Below are 17,412 nucleotides of genomic sequence, written 5' to 3' on the forward strand. Positions count from 1 at the left end.
TACCAAATAACTATAAAAATAGATTTTTGTAGTTTTGTAAGAAAATGGAGAGATTGGAATGCATATTGTAAAAAATAATAGAATAGGGTCTATATTACAAAACAATGTATTCTTTAGGGGTGCAAAATGCAACGAACCCCATGTAAGCCTCTAGAGAAAATCAAATTGCACATCAACTAAATGAAGAAATGCTCGGCCGATGTGGATTAAGTCCACAGAAAAGTTTGAAATCACCTTGATTAAGTATATGTGTGTGGTGGTTATCACCTGTTTAAAAAAAAAAATATGTAAACGCACGAGAGCTTTTATGTAACATTGATTCTGCAATAAGCTATCTTGTACAACAGAAAATTGACATGTGAATCATGCTGTTTGACATTTAAATTTGAAAGCTTAAATTCAGGTGCAGTATGACCACTCATCTCTTGTTCCACAAAATTTACAAACTTCTAAGTGGACCTCTTCTTGCTCTCAACAGCTTCCTTAAGTTTCCTTCCCAGTGCATATGCCAAAGGAGGTGGAACAGCATTTCCTATTTGCCTGTGCTTGTGCAAAATGTTACCAGCAAATTGATAGCTATCTGGAAAACCCTGCAATAGATGATAGTATATTATTGTAATAATCCTGTCAAAGGCCTGCATCTTTAGTGAATACAATACAAACTCCACTTTCAGTTGTTTACTCTTTGTTTTTGATAAATGATTACTCTTATTTCCTGATGAAGAAATGATATGCCATCTTAGTTGTTGACCACCTTAAGACAGATAGTGAAAGACATGAACATCTCATTCAGTTGACTTCGCAACATCTTGGCGACAACCATATCACAAACATTGCGCAAAGAGACACCCAGGGGAACAAAATCATGGGGGAGGGGGGGGGGGGGGGCACTGTTCTGATTAAGCAAGATATGGCAATTGCAACATAACTGGTTCTCTTCTAGTCATTGAATATCCAAAATATTCATGTGTAAGGAAGCTAGAAGTTCCAGATTATCATGCTTTGAAGAAAAAGCTACACTCAATTTCACCTCAAACTCTTCAGATATTTTAAAATGCTAGCTTTAGTGTACGTGTGTTGCATGTGTGCCCTAGTGAATCAATACATTCTAGGCCTTTTGGCTAAGATCAAGTGCCTAGTGAATCAATAAAATATGTGTACAAGAAGAACATGTAAATCAAGTTATCAAATGCTAAGTTTTAACATGTCTGCATTAAGTTAATATTTTACAATAAGTAACTTAGAATATAAAAAAGTATAGGGAATTGTCATTTGTTTAAATAAATACCAAAAGAAACAAATATAATCAATGACAATTCACTTAGAATATTTTTGTCTTCTAACATTTCATCCTTATTAAGAATCAAAGGTTAATTAATTTAAGGACTTAATTATTTGTTCATCCTCAACGAAAAGAATGGCTTGGATTTTTTTCACAAATTAGTTAATTGGCAACACACGTACTATGCAATTAAATCATCTTGATTTAATTGTAATGCTTATTATTTGTTCTCAATATTACATTTTTTGTTGATTTAAATTCTTAATATTAGTACATCCCAAATTTGAAATATTTAACTGTAATTATAGTTTTAGACATAATTCTTAATGTGGCCTCAAAATTCAATCATCTTAGTATAGGTGATGCCAATTAATGATGTACAACATAAAACAAAATCACGTTAGAAGAAAATAATTGACTTCGGATAAATAAAAGCATTAAAAATTATGACCCTACTTGTGTAGTAAATCAAATATATAATTGGGTGAAATAAGTGAATATTACAGCTTTACCTTCTTAATATAATATACATGGATAATATTTTTTTTCTTTCATTTACAAAAGAACATTTATGTTACAGAGTTCAAATGGAAAATGATTTATATAAAGTAAAATAATTTGAATGTGTTCCATGCTATTGCTTAATTGTGCTTTGAGGTTATTAAACGTACTACTATTTAATGGGTTTTAGAGTTAAAAGGTGAATTTATATCTTAACGTGTATTTATATAGGAAACAATTGAAAACTCTCTATTTTATTACATATATAGCAACCTTCCCAAATTCCTCTCTAAATTTTAGGATTTTTTCTACCTAGTTTAATAAGGAAAATATTTAATAATCAAAATTTTAATTGAATTTAAAGTCATAAATATTAGGAAAATATCTTAAATTATATTTTGTCTAATATAAAATCTATTTTTAAAGAATATTTCAGCAAGGGATTTAGTACTTTTAATATAGATATAGATATAGATAAATAATTGAGTTAATTTTGTAAGATCCAAGGATTTGTAAGACTTACTTGAGAACGCGCACATTCACGAACTGTAACAATCCTGTCTTGGTCGGGATGAAAACACATCCCCACCTTACCCATCGGCTGGGGGTCAGTAATGGAAGTGGGGAAGTTCCCATCCCAATCCAACCTCCCAAAGAGCCCCTTCCACTGGTTGTGCCTCTTAGCAGTGTTAGGCAGGCACCACGGAATCAAATCAACCAGTTGACCATTACATAGTTTAACCTGCAACCCGAAAAGGCAAATATCTTATAGACCCTCAAATCAAAAAAAGGAGATATTATTTTGTCAAAAGCACTGCACACAACACCTTTTCATCCGGAAGGTCACGCCAGTCGGCTCCTGGCCGCTTAGGAATTCTTTGGCACCTGATTAGGTTAAGCTCGTTCATCTCTTTCGTAATGTGATCGGATAATGTTATTGAGTTGCCCCGAATTTTCCTTTGGAACCAGGATATCGGGTCAACTTGATACTGCATTAACATGAATAGCAAGGTAAGAACAAGGGCCTGACTTGATTGACTTATCCTATCCTATAGAAATAAAAGAAGCATTCCACTCTTTCAAAGGGGAAGGAGTTTCAAAGGAATTCTCAAGTTTAGTACCTCTATACAGGTCTTGGATGCTCCGTTGCCAACAGCAGGAAGATCTCCAATTGTGTCTCTGACAGTAAGCGAACGGAATGGAGCTCCACTAGCAGTACTCCTCACAGCTGCATAGTGACAAGTTTCAGATAATGTGATTTTTAATTCTGGGACACCAAATACATGCATTGGTTCTGGCCACTCTGGAAGAATCTCCTCTGGGGAAGCAGCCCAGATAAATGCTCTCTTCCTAGACTGAGGAACTCCAAACGCTCCAGCTTCAAGGATACCAAACCTCACCTTATCACAAGAAAATTGATTTTCAGTTTTGATAATAAGCAACACACACACACACACACACACACACACACACACACACACACACACACACACACACACACACACCTGATAACCCATCTCAAGAAGGGAAGCAACAGTTAAGCGAAATGTTTGTTTTTGGTTGAACGACACAAAATTCCTAACATTCTCCAAGAGAAAGAACTTAGGCCGATAATAATCAGCAAAGGATAAAAATGCCAGAATCATCTCGCACTGAACTTTACTCCAGGTGCTCTGATTAAATCTATTCATTCCAGAAAACCCCTGCAAAAAGAACATGCACCACCATTATAAGATAACAAGGTTTAGTAAACATCAGGATAGATGTGAACAAACCTGACAAGGAGGGCCTCCATTTATGAAGTCCACTTGTCCTGGCAGTGGCAAACTATTCAGTTCGTTCTCATCCATTGCTGCAGCTAATTCAGAAGCCTCTGAGGTTGAGATACAGTCTTCAGCATCTCCACACTTTTGCATGACAGCCCTGAATTGAAACCATTATTTGGTTACTACTGTTATCGTATTTAGATTATAATGTTCACAAAGGAAAGAGTAAAGATTATATACCTCAGAATCACATTGCAATTCTGTATGAACACCTTTGCCTCTGGATGATTAAGTTTAAACGCATCTCCAGCAGGCTCTTCATATTCAATTGCCCATTTTGTATCTGAGACACCTGAAAGAACGAAACTTTCAGACCGAAAGTTCGAACTACATCCATTTAAAACTACACATGAGCAGAGAGAGAAGGTAGTTACCCGAACGCTGCAACCCCTCAGACAGGCCACCACAACCAGCAAAGATATCTAGTGTGGCCAAACGATTCTGTTGAGAAGCTACATTTAGTTGCCCAACTCTCAGTTCATCCTCTCCTTCCTTGCCTTTTCCCTTTCTCTTCCTAGATGCAGCATCATCTAGTTTAACTCTTGAGAATCTCAGCTTTACCTGAGCTGGTAACTGCTCAACAGTACACAGATTAGACTTCACAAGAATAGTAGAATCCAAAGCAATAGGATTGATAAAATGAAAGGGAAAGAACTAGACCAATTGCCGCTAGAAATTAAGAAATGGGTACCTGTTTGAGGGATCCATTCAATGGATCATACAAATATTCACAAAAGAAAACATGGTCAAAGGTGGCAGGGACGTCTTCAGACGGAATATCATACTTCTTCCTCACTTCACATTTACCTTCAATTGTTTCTACCGGAACTGTATGTATCTCCTCACTATAGTAGATCTAGAAAGCAGCAATCAAAAAATTCAGCAGTGCTAGAAGCTTTATGTAGGAACCTTAAAATACCCTAATAATTACTTAGCAGATTAAACAAACTTCCTAACATGACATAGCAAGAGTGATATATTACAACTCTAACCAGCTATTAGTGGGGGAGATAAGTTATATTAAGTAGCATATACCTCCCGAATATCAGAAGAGTATGCCTTATCTGAAGAAATGTCCTCTGGTCTGAAGAATCTCCTGACTTTGACGTTGGTAGAATCTACTTTAGCTTGTTTAGATCCCTTGGGACCAAAAATCTCTAGTAGTTGACATACTACATAGGCCATCAACCCCACATTTCTCCCAGCTTTGAAAGTTCCACTTCCCCCTCTTTCTACAGCAAAGTGATCAGGGTGTATATAAACAAAGTCATCAATTGAATACTCAGTCCCCAGATATACAAAACTGGAGTTGGACATATCCAACTTAAAAGATTCCTTTTCCTGATCAATTCGCTGCAACTCACAGGAGTAACATAAGCCATTACCAAGACCCATCTTATCAAACGGAAGTCTGAAGAAAGCACCTCTGTCAGGCTGATAAAAGCTTTTGCAATAAAATTCGGATGGCAATCCCTTCCTCTTTCTGTCTTCTGCTTTTGCTCTATCAAGTTTATCAACATAAGCATTCGCTTTTCTATGCTGATGTCCCCATGGCATCATCCTGATACTGACAACTGCACTTTCTTTGATATCTCCTAGTTGCAAATCCATGCATTCATTGATCAAAAATACCTCTCTTTCATTAGCTGCATTTCCAAGTACAGTTTCAGATCCTCGTTGCATCATTCTTCCATGGAGCATTTTGCTACCATCCAATTTTTCAAACATGTATTCGACAAAGTAAATAGAAGGAAGTTCATCTGGTTCATCATGTTCCACCAGAACTGAATCTCCAGCAGCAATCTCATTTCCATGAATTCTAGCCTTTTTAAACAACAGTTCACCAGAAGCTGTTTCACCTATGGATTCCCCATCCCAGTTTATTTCTTTGCTGTCAGAACGTGACTTAATATGCCTTCTTGTAGAGCAAGGTGTATGAGTTTTCTCTGAAACTTCCAAGTTCTCCTCTTGAGCATCATCCTCGTCATTTTCCTCCTGCTCATCTGCTTCTTCATCATCCTTCACCTCACAAGCAACAACCTCCTTTGACGCCTCAGGTGAGTAATTGGAATAGTACTCCCCCCAGATTCTGTTGATTAGCCTTGTTGTAGTAGCCTGCATAGCTTTCCTTTTTACAGATGGCGCCATAGATGCTCTAGGATTTAAGTTCTGTTCATGTCTCTGCACAATCTTCTTCTTCTTAATCAACCATTTTGTATGGTGCCTCTCCTCCATTTTCCTTGAGAGACCAATCACAAATGCACACTTCCTAATGCTTTCATCAGGAAATTCTGAAAACTGCTGCAGAATAATCTGTCCATGTACAACCACATATCTTTCCACCACATCTGTATTAGATGATATATAAGCAGGATGGTTTTTCTTGAACTCTGAAACCCTTTTAATGACATCTCCAAAAGAAAGTCTAGCACAACGACTCTGTTCCTTTAACAAAGTAATAATGCTCACTGCCAGCTTCGCGGTCTTTAGGACTGGTTCATACCAAGGAGCATACTGTTTCGATGGCTTCCCAAGCCTATACCTGAAGAGAAATAGTATGCATGAGTAAAGCATCTACAATAAATCCGCTGAACCAAAATAAAAAGGACAAAAAAACAGCAAAAAATAAAGAAAGCAGTCCCAGCAATTGGCATAACAAAGGGAAGTAGTTGCAAAATAATTCAACCACTAAGAGGATAATCATAATACCAGGCCATATCAGTTCGAATAGATATAAAGATCATCGAGGACCCAAACTCAATCATCCATTCTTTTATTGCACTCAAATAAATTGGCATTCCATCAATCTCAACTGATCCAGAACCACCTGAAGAGGAATTATTAGCATCAGTGTCAACATTGTATCCAGATCCATCGTCAGCAGTCATCACTCCAGACCCAAATATGGTTACATCAATATCAGCACATGGTTTCATAGGCAGGAGCTCTAAAGAAATTAGTCTTGAGTCTGAGTTGTACAATGCCCAATTATGAAGCATACTGCGAGGCAAGTCATCAATATAGTATGTATCAACCCCACTGTCAAAGACGATATACTCATCGGTCTCTTCATTAGATGTCTTGTAATATGCAGGTAAAGGATAATCACTTGCAATCTCATCCTCATTGATCTTGATGTAAAATTTGCTAGATGTGGAAGTTGTACTACGGCTTTTCTTCTGGTTCAAGGAGCGCCAGTACTCCTGTTCATGTAACAGTTTGGCCAATTTCAGATCTTCCTCTTCTTGTTCTGGACCAGTGATTAAATCAGATTGATCTCTCTTGCCTTCTCCTTTGCCTACTTTTGGACCTATAGTTAGAGTCTTACCAAATGATAAAGGCTCTGGTTGTGAAAGCATTTCCTGCTTGCTACTTTCATCTCTAAGGGAAGCCAGGACAGGTAACTCAACAAAAAGCTGATCAGTCTTCTTTGATGTATCATCCAGACCGATAAGTTGCTTATAGACAAACTCTCCCTGAGAAATGAGAAAGTCCCTGATTGATACACCACCTGAAAAGCATTTTAAACCACTCATTGCTCGGACAACCCCTGCAAGCAACTCATCAAGGCTTAAATCAGGATTTCCTCCAGAAGATTTCGACAGCTTTTTGTAAACCTCAATGCAAGCTGTTGCCTTGGCCAAGAAGTGGTCATAAAACTTCTTATAGCCACCTGAGGGTTTTTTACAATCATAATCAGCTGTCTCTGTTGAGATCCATATGATAGGAGTTCCATCTTCATAGCCAGAGATAGCCCATTCTTCAATACGCCCAAAGCCTTCACATCTAATTCCTTTTGCTTTTTCTTTGTCATTATTGTCCTCAAGTGGTAAAATGAGACCAGTAATAAACAGATCATCAACTTCAGACATTTCAAAAGGTTGTGGTATTCCTTCCAAATTATGAAAGATAAAATCTGTTAGTCTTCTACAGGGTCGCTGAGAATCCTGTAGACCCGCAGTTAACCGAATAGCCAAAACCTCTTCCTCTACGCATTGGTCCTTCTTTGTTTCAATGACTGCAGAATTTTTTGATAAATGAACATTTTTCTCTTTAAAATTTGAACAAGCAGCAGCTCGCTTGGGCCTTTTGCGTGCAGCAGTGGGCTCCTCAATAGCTTCAGAAACAGGCTGTTTCTTTTCCTTCTTGTCAGTTGCAGGTGCCTTCCTTTTTGACACAGAATCTCGTCTGCTTTTCTCCTTTTTGTGTCCTGATTAACCAGCAAAAAAATGGAAAAAAGAATAAACCATAGAAAGAAGATCAAAAATATTTCTCCTGGATGCTCTCACAACAAAGACAAAGCACTCTTAAGGAAATTTTGTACAGGATAGGACCAGAAGCTACAAAAGAAGCCTTCTGAACTTCACAGTGAGAGGCAGGGAGTCATATTGAAAAGCATGAAGTGAAAATGAACGCCAAAAGAAGCAGCAAATTAAAGAAAATGCAGCATCCAGAGTTGGGGCAAGAATGCTCAATATTTGAACTGGACAAGCAGTCAAACAACATCCCGTTCAATAAGTAGTAAGCATACACAAGGCAAAAACACAACGAGCATGTGCATTAGCCAACTCATACAAGGTGCATTAAACATTTGCCATTTCAAGAGTATAGACCCTTTAGGCTAAAGGTCGCTTAGCCAACTCTAAAAGCTGTCAGTAGCACATAAGTCACTGCACCGTGCAAATTTGTTAAGTTTTGAATACCTTCAGCACTAGACTAAGAGGCTAGTACAGAGATATAGTGTCTGGTAACAGGTACAACTCGAAGTGCCTTCCCATCCCTATCGGAGGAGATGCCAACCATCTCTCCTTTCTACAAACACGGCGAATAGCAAAGATATAGCACATACAAGCAATAGAGCAAATAATCGTACTTTTAATACAAATTCTTTTTGTGGACATAACAAAAAAGCAATGAGGATATTTACTACAAATCTATAAAGTGCATTCACTAAGAGATTGGGGTTGGGGGTGACTACATATTAGCAATGAGGGTGTGCACAGGGGCGTAGGCAACTTGCTTAAAGCGGTGTCACGTAACACAGCTTCGTCGAATTTTATTCATAACATATATGTATAAATAATAAATAAAATTAAAATATTGGGTATAAATATAAAAAATATCACCGCTTGCCGTTACAGTAATTTATTCATTTGTTCACTTTTTCAAATATTGACATCGCTTACGAAAATTCATGTGTACGCCGCTGGGTGTGCATATTATCGCATAACTGCAACCTAAATTTACTATACTTCTTTCATTTGTATAACTGGACACAAAGTTTAAGATGTTGAACAAATTTATGAATTATACTAGTTGTGGTAGTGGACAAACATTTTAACTTGTGGTTAAAAAGTTGGTTTCATAACAAAACATCACATCAAATGTTCAAAAGTTGAAATGAATTTGAAAACTTGAAAGTTGTGAAACTTACACAGAACAACAGGGTGGTGTCAACGGTTCAAGCATTTTGGTACGCTCTAAAATAGAAAGAATGTCATATAAATTGAAATAGATGGAGTTTTTTTATGAAATGATTTAAAAAATTTATTAGAAACTAGCTCAAAACAGAACCTTTCTTTGAGCTTTAATTCAAATACTCAATCGAGATGAAAGCAACTCCAGTTTTGGTAGTTCTATTAATAAGAACCTGCAATGGCTCAGCAACTAGCAAGTGAAAAGAACATGTTTAAGGCATGATGGTGCCAACATTGCAATTCAGAGATTCTGTACAAACAGTTAAAATATATTCCTAGGATCATAATTAAGTTTACATGTCATTGCACTCCAAAATGCCTCCTCCTTCCTTTGATTTGTCGCAATAATATGACACATTAACACTACTGTCTACCAATTTCAAAATTCAAGATCTTATATAAATTTAATGTTTCATAATATTTGACTTTCATATGATATTCAATTTCATGTTCACATCTTCTGAACATTATTAATACATTTATACCTTCACTAGATTATTTTGAGTTGGGAAGAAGGTTTTTCTTTGAAAGTATTTGGTATAGGTTAAATGACAATAGTTTTTACACAGAAAAATAAGTTAAATTACAATCCACAACTAGGAAACATGAATAATTAGGTGGAAATGGTAGAGGCCAGGGGGCAAGCAGCAAAAGTGGCAGCAGTTTAGCTAATGAATTTCAGTAAATTCAACTATATGTCCTAGGTTAGTTTCTTCGGTCCAAGGGGAATATAAAAATTGAACTGACTAATATTACATCAGCCACCACTTCTAAAACCTCAAATGAAAAAACAAACTTCCATCTATCCAACACTCCTCCAACTTCCATGAACCAAAACTAAGTCATTATCAATTCTCTCCGTGCAGAGGGAACAAATTACAGATTTACTTATCCAACCCTAGACAAGACTCGTAGTAAGTCTTCCTACCACCCACCTCCAACTTATTCAACTAAGCAAGCATTCAGAATAAAGTGCATGTTGATGCTCTAATTAGTGAACATTTCCCCACAATGTATTCTCCTGCCTAGGCACAGGTCAGAAAGGCACATCATAAAGTAGAGATAGGAGCCAAAACCTCATCTTTCATCAATGTGTAACAGGGTTTCATTCACCAATATGGTCCCCCAGAAGAAGGACCTGGTTAGCAGCAGATGGTCATTCATTCCACTAAACAGCAATATTTGTTAATTTCAAATTAAGAAACCAATTCCCACGACGTATTTTCCCTTTACGCATGGGTGTTGCAGATTTTGCTATTAAAAAGGGCCTCGCAAAAGTAAAGAGGGGGGGAGCTTATAAACTGTCCAAGGCCCTCGTGTTTGGTCGATGAGGGACAAGGCCCCATACACCAATAATGCTATTACATCACAACTGAGTTCCAGCTTCAGTTATCAATAAAGTCAAGTAAATGTCAAAAACTTGACAAATGATCAGAGAAGTATCTTTTTCCAGAGAGGACAAAACTAAACACCATGAACTCTTGGAGATGTGTACTCTAATATCATTCAAAAGTCATAAAGAGCTATTCTGAATTAAATTTCCCCTTAATTTCCAAAAGACATATAACTCATGCAACCATATATGTTTCCAAATAAAATCCCACCATGAGATCACAGCTCATTAAATGCAATTGCACGGGCTCAGAAAAAACAGTAACGAACTTTTGAAATTAAATACTTTGAATGAACACGTGCCTCAAATCTATGTCACCAAAATGAGACACCACAAACACTCAAATTAATTATCATAAAGGGGGATGTTTCATGCACCGGTCTACTCTTTTTTCTACTAGTGAAGAAGCAAACACTAGTAAGATGCATAGTGAATGCACTAGCCTCAGTACAAAATGTGCCAAATCTCAAATCTAAGTTTCCTTTTTTTTTCTTTCGGGGTGGGGTGGGGTTGGGGGAGGGATTAAGTACTTCAAACTGTGAAGAGGCTAACTAACATCCAACTTGACACGCTCTTTTATTTATAGTACTACAAACAGCCTCTCTACCTAACACAAGGTAGTGGTAAGGTATGCATACACGCAACACTTCCTAGACTCTACTTGTGGGATTACACTAGGTAAGTTGTTGTTGTTGTTGTTAAAGTGATCAATTGAGCTTCTTAATTAATCAACTTAAACTCTAAAGATTTTCTTCTCAAGGTTAAGTTGTAAAGAAACTCCTTCCACCAACAAGAAGAAGGAAGCACAGTGACAACCCAACAATAAGCACAAACAAACAAATCTACGTTCTGAAACATTAGCATAATCAGTTCATGCATCCAAAGTACCATGCCTGTAACCAAATCTACTCCTGAATCCAATATTCCATAACTACATAACTGATCTTACCCATGAAAACCACTACATTCACATTTCACAACTCCAAATATGAAATACCCTCTTACAAGCACTACACAACAGCAACTACATATATGGTCAAAATGCAACCAAAAAAAAAACACAATTTCTTCAGCTATTAAAACCCCATTTCAGAAAGAACAAAAAAGATAGATAAGCCCACCAATTAAATAAAACAATAAAACATAAGTATCAGTATCAGCAGCATCAGTATCCGTATAAAACAATAAAACAGAAGAAGAAGAAGAAGAAGAAGAAGAAGAAGAAGAAAAAAAAAAAAAAGGGAGAAATTACCAGCAGCAACAGTATCCGGCTTATCCAACCCCGCCAGGGAACCCATTTCTGAGATCTGGAGAAGAATCTTTAGATCAAGACCTTAAACCTATATTAAGAGCAACCCACTTTATCCTTTTTGATAATTTTTCAAAGATTTCTTGTAAACAGTTTATGTGTCTGAAAAATCTCCGTCAAATAGCTCCTCAATGTTTCTTCTCGCTCTTAACTACCCTAACACACTGCGATATAATGTGTAATAATTATTTAAGAAGTCCAAGTGGCTTTTTATTCAATGCATTTGGTGGGGAAAAAAAGGTGAAGAGGCGGGAATGCCTTTTCTTTTTTATTTTTCGAAGAATGAATTGGCGCCACTTCTCCGAAATTTTGTGTGTTAATTTTTCAAGCATTTTGTATTCCAAATCATGTTTTCACAAAATAGGAAAATATCTAAGCTTTTGTAAATAATAATAAGTGTTTTACCCTTTGCAGAAAATAGAAATAAAATAAATAGCGACAACATTTTTTTTTGTCTTGGAAAGATTTTAAATAGTTTATTTTTTAGTCCTATAATTAAACAATAATTAAAAAAAAAGGGATTTTAAGATTTTTAATGGAAATCTATAAATAGATTATGCATCATTTATGTATATTCAGTCAAGATGATGACAGCCAAATGGGGGCAATTGATGGAATGAAGTAGTAATTGATAAGCAAATAGCAAAATACCATTATTTATACATGCATTAGATTCATAAGAAAAGTGAAATGTGTATCATTCACTTAACCTTTATGGGAATAGTTGTTTGTCATTAGCAGTCGTGAAGGGATATATCTAACAAGTCTATGAGGGAAATAAAGTTAGAACTTTGACATTGTAATTCAACTAAAATTTGTATAATTTTGTAAAATGCCACATAAGAAAATATATCTTTTTGATAAAACTCTAGATTTACAAGCATAAAATTCATTTAAAGAAAGATATTATTTGTAGAGGAATCCAGAAACTTTTGACATTGCAATCTAAGTGAAATTTAGACATTTTGCAAATCCCACACTGACAGATGTTGTATATTCTTGATAAATATTTTAGAGTCACATTCATAAAAATTTATTTCAAGATTGATATTACTAGTAAATACTTACCTTCAAACATAAGCAACAACATTTCTGGACTTTTCAAATTTGTGTTGATAGGTTGCTTTCCTCATATACGGTCGAAACCTATTAGTCAGTCGTACGGACTGGTCGAGATAATAATACTTCGATCAAAGGGTATTTGCGTAATGTCAGGTCGAGGTCTGAAGTAAGGACGTCATGTTTCGAGCTCTAAGACCGATCAATGATCAGCTCGGTATCATTATCGAGCCCATAACCAAATCGAACTACGAGGCGACGCGAAAGTTGTCAAAGATGCATAGACCGACCAACGCCCACCCCGAATATCAAGACTCCGAGTCAGGATCAAGCTCGAGTCAAGGCCGATGGCTTGATCCAATATCGAGTTCGAGTCAATATCAAGCTCACAGACAAGGGTTGTTGCAACCGCACCAAGGGAGAGAATCCTGGCAGGAATTAGGGAAAAGACAATTCATTATGGGTTCTTCACTATATATTTTTTATTGTATATAAAGTATGATCCCTATACTATAAAGAGGGGATTACTGTAAGCATGAGGACATTCACACATTATAACAAAAGTTTACTTCTCATATTGAAAGATCAACCTCTCGGGCCTGTTTTACTTTATCTCATTCATTCTTCTCGCTCATTATTTTATCTCTCATTCCCATAGTCTAGAATATATGCATTTCTGTTTCTCTGTACGATTTGTATCAAGTTATATCACACATCCTTAGAATTACTTATAAATTTAACTCTATCCGATTTTCCGGGTAAACAATATCAATGTTGCTTTTCCTCACATGCAAAGGAATTAATATGTAAATTTGACATATTTTACCACTAGACCTTACTCATATTTGGATCGATAATCGTGAGTTTAGAAAATCCATTGAAAGAAGAGAGTTGATTCACCTGAGTGTAAAAAGATAAAGATAAAGTGATAGTGAAACTTCTATCTTTCAAACTTAAAATAGTGGTCATTTTATTGTTATGATGCTATGTGTTGAGATACACGCCATTTATATGGATTAATTCTTTGGCGGGATAATTTTTATGTCTTTCAAATGTTGCGCCAAATTATTTACCGAAATTAAATGTAACATATCCAAAGGATCTAAATAATCCCCGCTTTCTTTTCCCAACAAATTAAAAGATACTGATAAATAAATAAAAAATAACATGTATTTTATTTTGACACTTTTTTTCTCCTTCAATTTACAAAATAGTCATAAATGTGATCTAATCTAAATTATTTGTTTTAAAGAATAAATAAAGGGAAATGGAATAGGTGGCATTGGCATCAGACAATAAGTATTTGAGTGAAAACTTATCTCGTCCGATGTTAACACCAAACTATATTAATTAGTTATAATTAACTGAGATGATGAGATAAAAATATACATCAGTCAATCATAATTATGTGAAAGAAGTCTATGTGCAAGTGCAAGCACATATTATACATCTATTGATTTTGTGAATACTGTTTGCGTGAATTAGTTATTACCACACTTAGTGTTTAAATATTAATTGTATTATAGGTATTTACAAATAATTAAGTGACATCTTTGTCGTTTATAGTTGAAAGTCACTATCATAAATAGGATTGTTGGAAATCACTTTTTGAAATGGAAATAGGAAAGTAATTTACTCTTCTTATAAAACTTCTTTGCAGAGCTGTAAAATGGGCCAGTCAGTCCAACCCAGCCGAGACCTTACGGGCCTTTAAATTTGGTGGGCTAGAATAGGCCCCATTTGAATAGATATTAAAATGGCCAACCCAGCCCAGCTCCAAGAAGGCTATGGGCTAGGATGGGTACGCCCTTTATTTAAAAAAAACATATTTTTAAAAAAGTCTTTAAGAATTTCTTCGTGACGTAAATCCCCTAATCATGTGAGTAACTTTTGTTTGCATATAGTCATACAAGAATCTTAATATTTGATAAAGAATTTTGTAATTCAAATGCAAATTGTTTATATTTATAGCTTCTTTTTTTTTTTTACGTTAGATGAATATTGTTTAGTATTTTTCTTTTCAACTTCTCAGGTTCAAGTAAATTTATATGATTAGGTCTTTTAATTTGATTTAAGATCATTTGCTGATTTTATCATTATGGTTTATACAAATTTAAAAATTCATGAAATTTGTTAGTGCTGTCATTTTTTTCTTGGGTTGATCTTCTCCTATACTGACAAGTAGTTTAATTGTTAATAATAAATTATAGTAATCTAAACTAATCAAGGATAATAATTTCTTTTGAAAAAGAATCATTATGGCCACTTAAATTTTTTCTAGTTTGTTATTAATTAAGCAAAAGAAAAACTAATCTTGTTATGCTACAAGCATATCAAAAATCTAAATTCTAATATCATTCATTTTGATGAAAAACTATATGTACTAGTGTTCAAATTATTACTTGCTTCATTGTCATAGGTCAACAATAATTTTGCCATGGTCTGACATATGTAGTTAATTAAGTAAAAGAAAAACTAATCTTGTTATGTTATAAGCATATTAAAAATCTAAATTCTAAAATCATCCATTTTGATGAAAAACTATTATGTATTAGTGTTCAAATTATTACTTGCTTCATTGTCATAGGTCAACAATAATTTTGCCTTGGTCTGACATACACGGGCAATCACAATGTTTGGATCTACGCAAGCAGTTAACTTTGAATTTAGGATTGTAAAATGGGGATAACTTAGTTTTTATTTATTCTTACATGTTCATTAAAATATTTAAAAATGAATTTAATTTAATTTTTGGCTCACGGATTGGTCCAGCCCTATCCCAGCCTCGATCAAGGCTTTAGGGTCAACGGGTTAACTTGGGTTGGGCTTATAAGCCTCAGTTTCAAACGGGTTTGAAATTTTTTAATTCAACCCTACCCAAATAACTAGCTAGCCTTATGGACCAAGCCCGTCACAACCCAAAACCTAGGTCGCGATGTCGCCTAACGCCGCCGTTAGGCAAGCCCATACGTAAACCTCCAATTTAATTATTCCTTTTTAACTTTTAAAAATATTTTTTTTAAATACACCGATTAAAAGTAAAATCTTATGGAACCGTACATACTTCTTCCCCAAAAATATCAAGTGTGAATAATATATAAACCACGGTGATAGTAATAATAAGTACAACAGTGCATAAACGCTAAAAATTCCCAAAACTCGGTACCCCAAGTGCATGAGCAAGCTAGAGAGTATACAAAACTACTATAACTAGTGTCTGAAGTAAAATAGACATAAACAGAAATAAGGTGGAGGGAGACTCTAGTGCTGCAGATCGAAGCAGGGTAAGCATCTCACCACTAAGTCTCCGTGGAAGTGCGTCTATATGCCCGTGTGACCACTGGAAGTACATGTCTCAATACATGTACAATCAGTGCAGAAGTGTAGCATGAGTACGTAAAACAACGCGTACCTAGTAAGTATCTAGTCTAATCTCGAAGAAGTACTGACAAGGGGTCGACTTGATACTTACTAGTGGTCAAACAGTAATAAAATACATAAAGTAGATATGGAGGATATACAACAAGTAGCAACGAAACAGATAAAATATTAATAGTAAATTTTCAATATGGATCTATATCAAATCACTAAAATATCATAACCGGCCTCAAAGGCACGAATTCAGCTGTTATCAAAACCAAATCCAAGCTCAGGTATTAAGCACGAGTCTGCCAAGGTGAACAGACCGATCCCATAGGAATAGTGATACTCAGTACTGCTGAGGTGAATGATCCGATCGCATAAGAATAATGATACACGGTACCGCTGAGGCGAACGACTCGATCCCATAAAAATAGTATTACCATACTGTCGACCCGATCCCATAAGAGTAAAGAAACTACCTCACTCACGGAAGTACATGCGAGTCGAGAATACACGGATTTATAGTTCATCAAATATTTCACAATTTTCCAAAGTAAGAGGCTCAATCAATATTTTTATGCTAACCTCGATCTCAGTCATAAATTAAGGAAATCAAGTACGAGGGTAAATACAAATAGCACAATTAAGGCATGATGCGAATCTAAGTCTACCCTGACATAACATAAATATAGCTACGTACAGACTCTTGTCACCTCGTGCGTACGTAGCTCCCCACAACAAGTAGTACACAATAATTAATACACATAAGGGGATAAATTCCCTCTTACAATGTTAGGCAAGAGATTTACCTCGTTTCCAAGTCCTCTTCCTAGTCCACAAATCACACTAATAGCCTCAAACCGGTGCCGTGCAATCCGAAACTTAAAATGCTAGATGACCAAGAGCTCCAAAATCGGCCAACCCAAAGTGAAAATGAGAGAAAATGAGCCTAAGTCCCGATTTAAATCATGTTTCTGCCAGTGGTCCTTTTTCGCGATCGCGAAGGAAAAAATACCGAGACTGAGAAAAAAGCCCTTCGTGAACGCGACCGGATCCTCGCGAACATGAAGGCTAGCCCAGGCTTCGCGAGCGCGACCTGCCCTTCGCGAACGCGAAGGACAACAACCTACCAACCCCAAGCTCTCTTTCCCTTCTACGCAAACATAAACGCACAGTCACGAACGCGAAGGCCACATGTCTTC

General features: G+C 35.9%; 1 protein-coding gene and 1 pseudogene across 1 annotated transcript; both read right to left on the reverse strand.

The window, feature by feature from the left end:
- Positions 1-221: 221 nt before the first annotated feature.
- LOC104118074 (DNA (cytosine-5)-methyltransferase 1B) lies at positions 222-11,976 on the reverse strand. The gene is made up of 12 exons (XM_009629253.4): positions 11,732-11,976; positions 6,319-7,819; positions 4,645-6,151; positions 4,301-4,465; positions 3,984-4,182; positions 3,790-3,901; positions 3,559-3,706; positions 3,289-3,486; positions 2,905-3,183; positions 2,611-2,772; positions 2,307-2,525; positions 222-590 (listed from the first exon to the last, which is right to left on the reverse strand). The coding sequence occupies exons 1-12, from the start codon at positions 11,775-11,777 to the stop codon at positions 450-452; spliced, it is 4,677 nt and encodes a 1,558-aa protein (XP_009627548.1). The 5' UTR covers positions 11,778-11,976; the 3' UTR covers positions 222-449.
- On the reverse strand, positions 8,339-8,431 carry LOC117281916 (U6atac minor spliceosomal RNA; annotated as a pseudogene).
- Positions 11,977-17,412: the final 5,436 nt, after the last annotated feature.

This window comes from Nicotiana tomentosiformis, chromosome 6, assembly GCF_000390325.3.
Source record: "Nicotiana tomentosiformis chromosome 6, ASM39032v3, whole genome shotgun sequence".
NCBI lineage: Eukaryota > Viridiplantae > Streptophyta > Magnoliopsida > Solanales > Solanaceae > Nicotiana > Nicotiana tomentosiformis.

Excerpts from the sequence above, each read along its gene's own strand:
- LOC104118074 (XM_009629253.4), bottom strand. The coding sequence starts at position 11,777 with ATGGGTTCCCTGGCGGGGTTGGATAAGCCGGATACTGTTGCTGCTG. Across the intron at positions 3,707-3,789 it reads AATTGCAATGTGATTCTGAG|GGCTGTCATGCAAAAGTGTG; the intron begins GTATATAATCTT and ends GTTTCAATTCAG. Across the intron at positions 3,487-3,558 it reads ATGGAGGCCCTCCTTGTCAG|GGGTTTTCTGGAATGAATAG; the intron begins GTTTGTTCACAT and ends TTCTTTTTGCAG.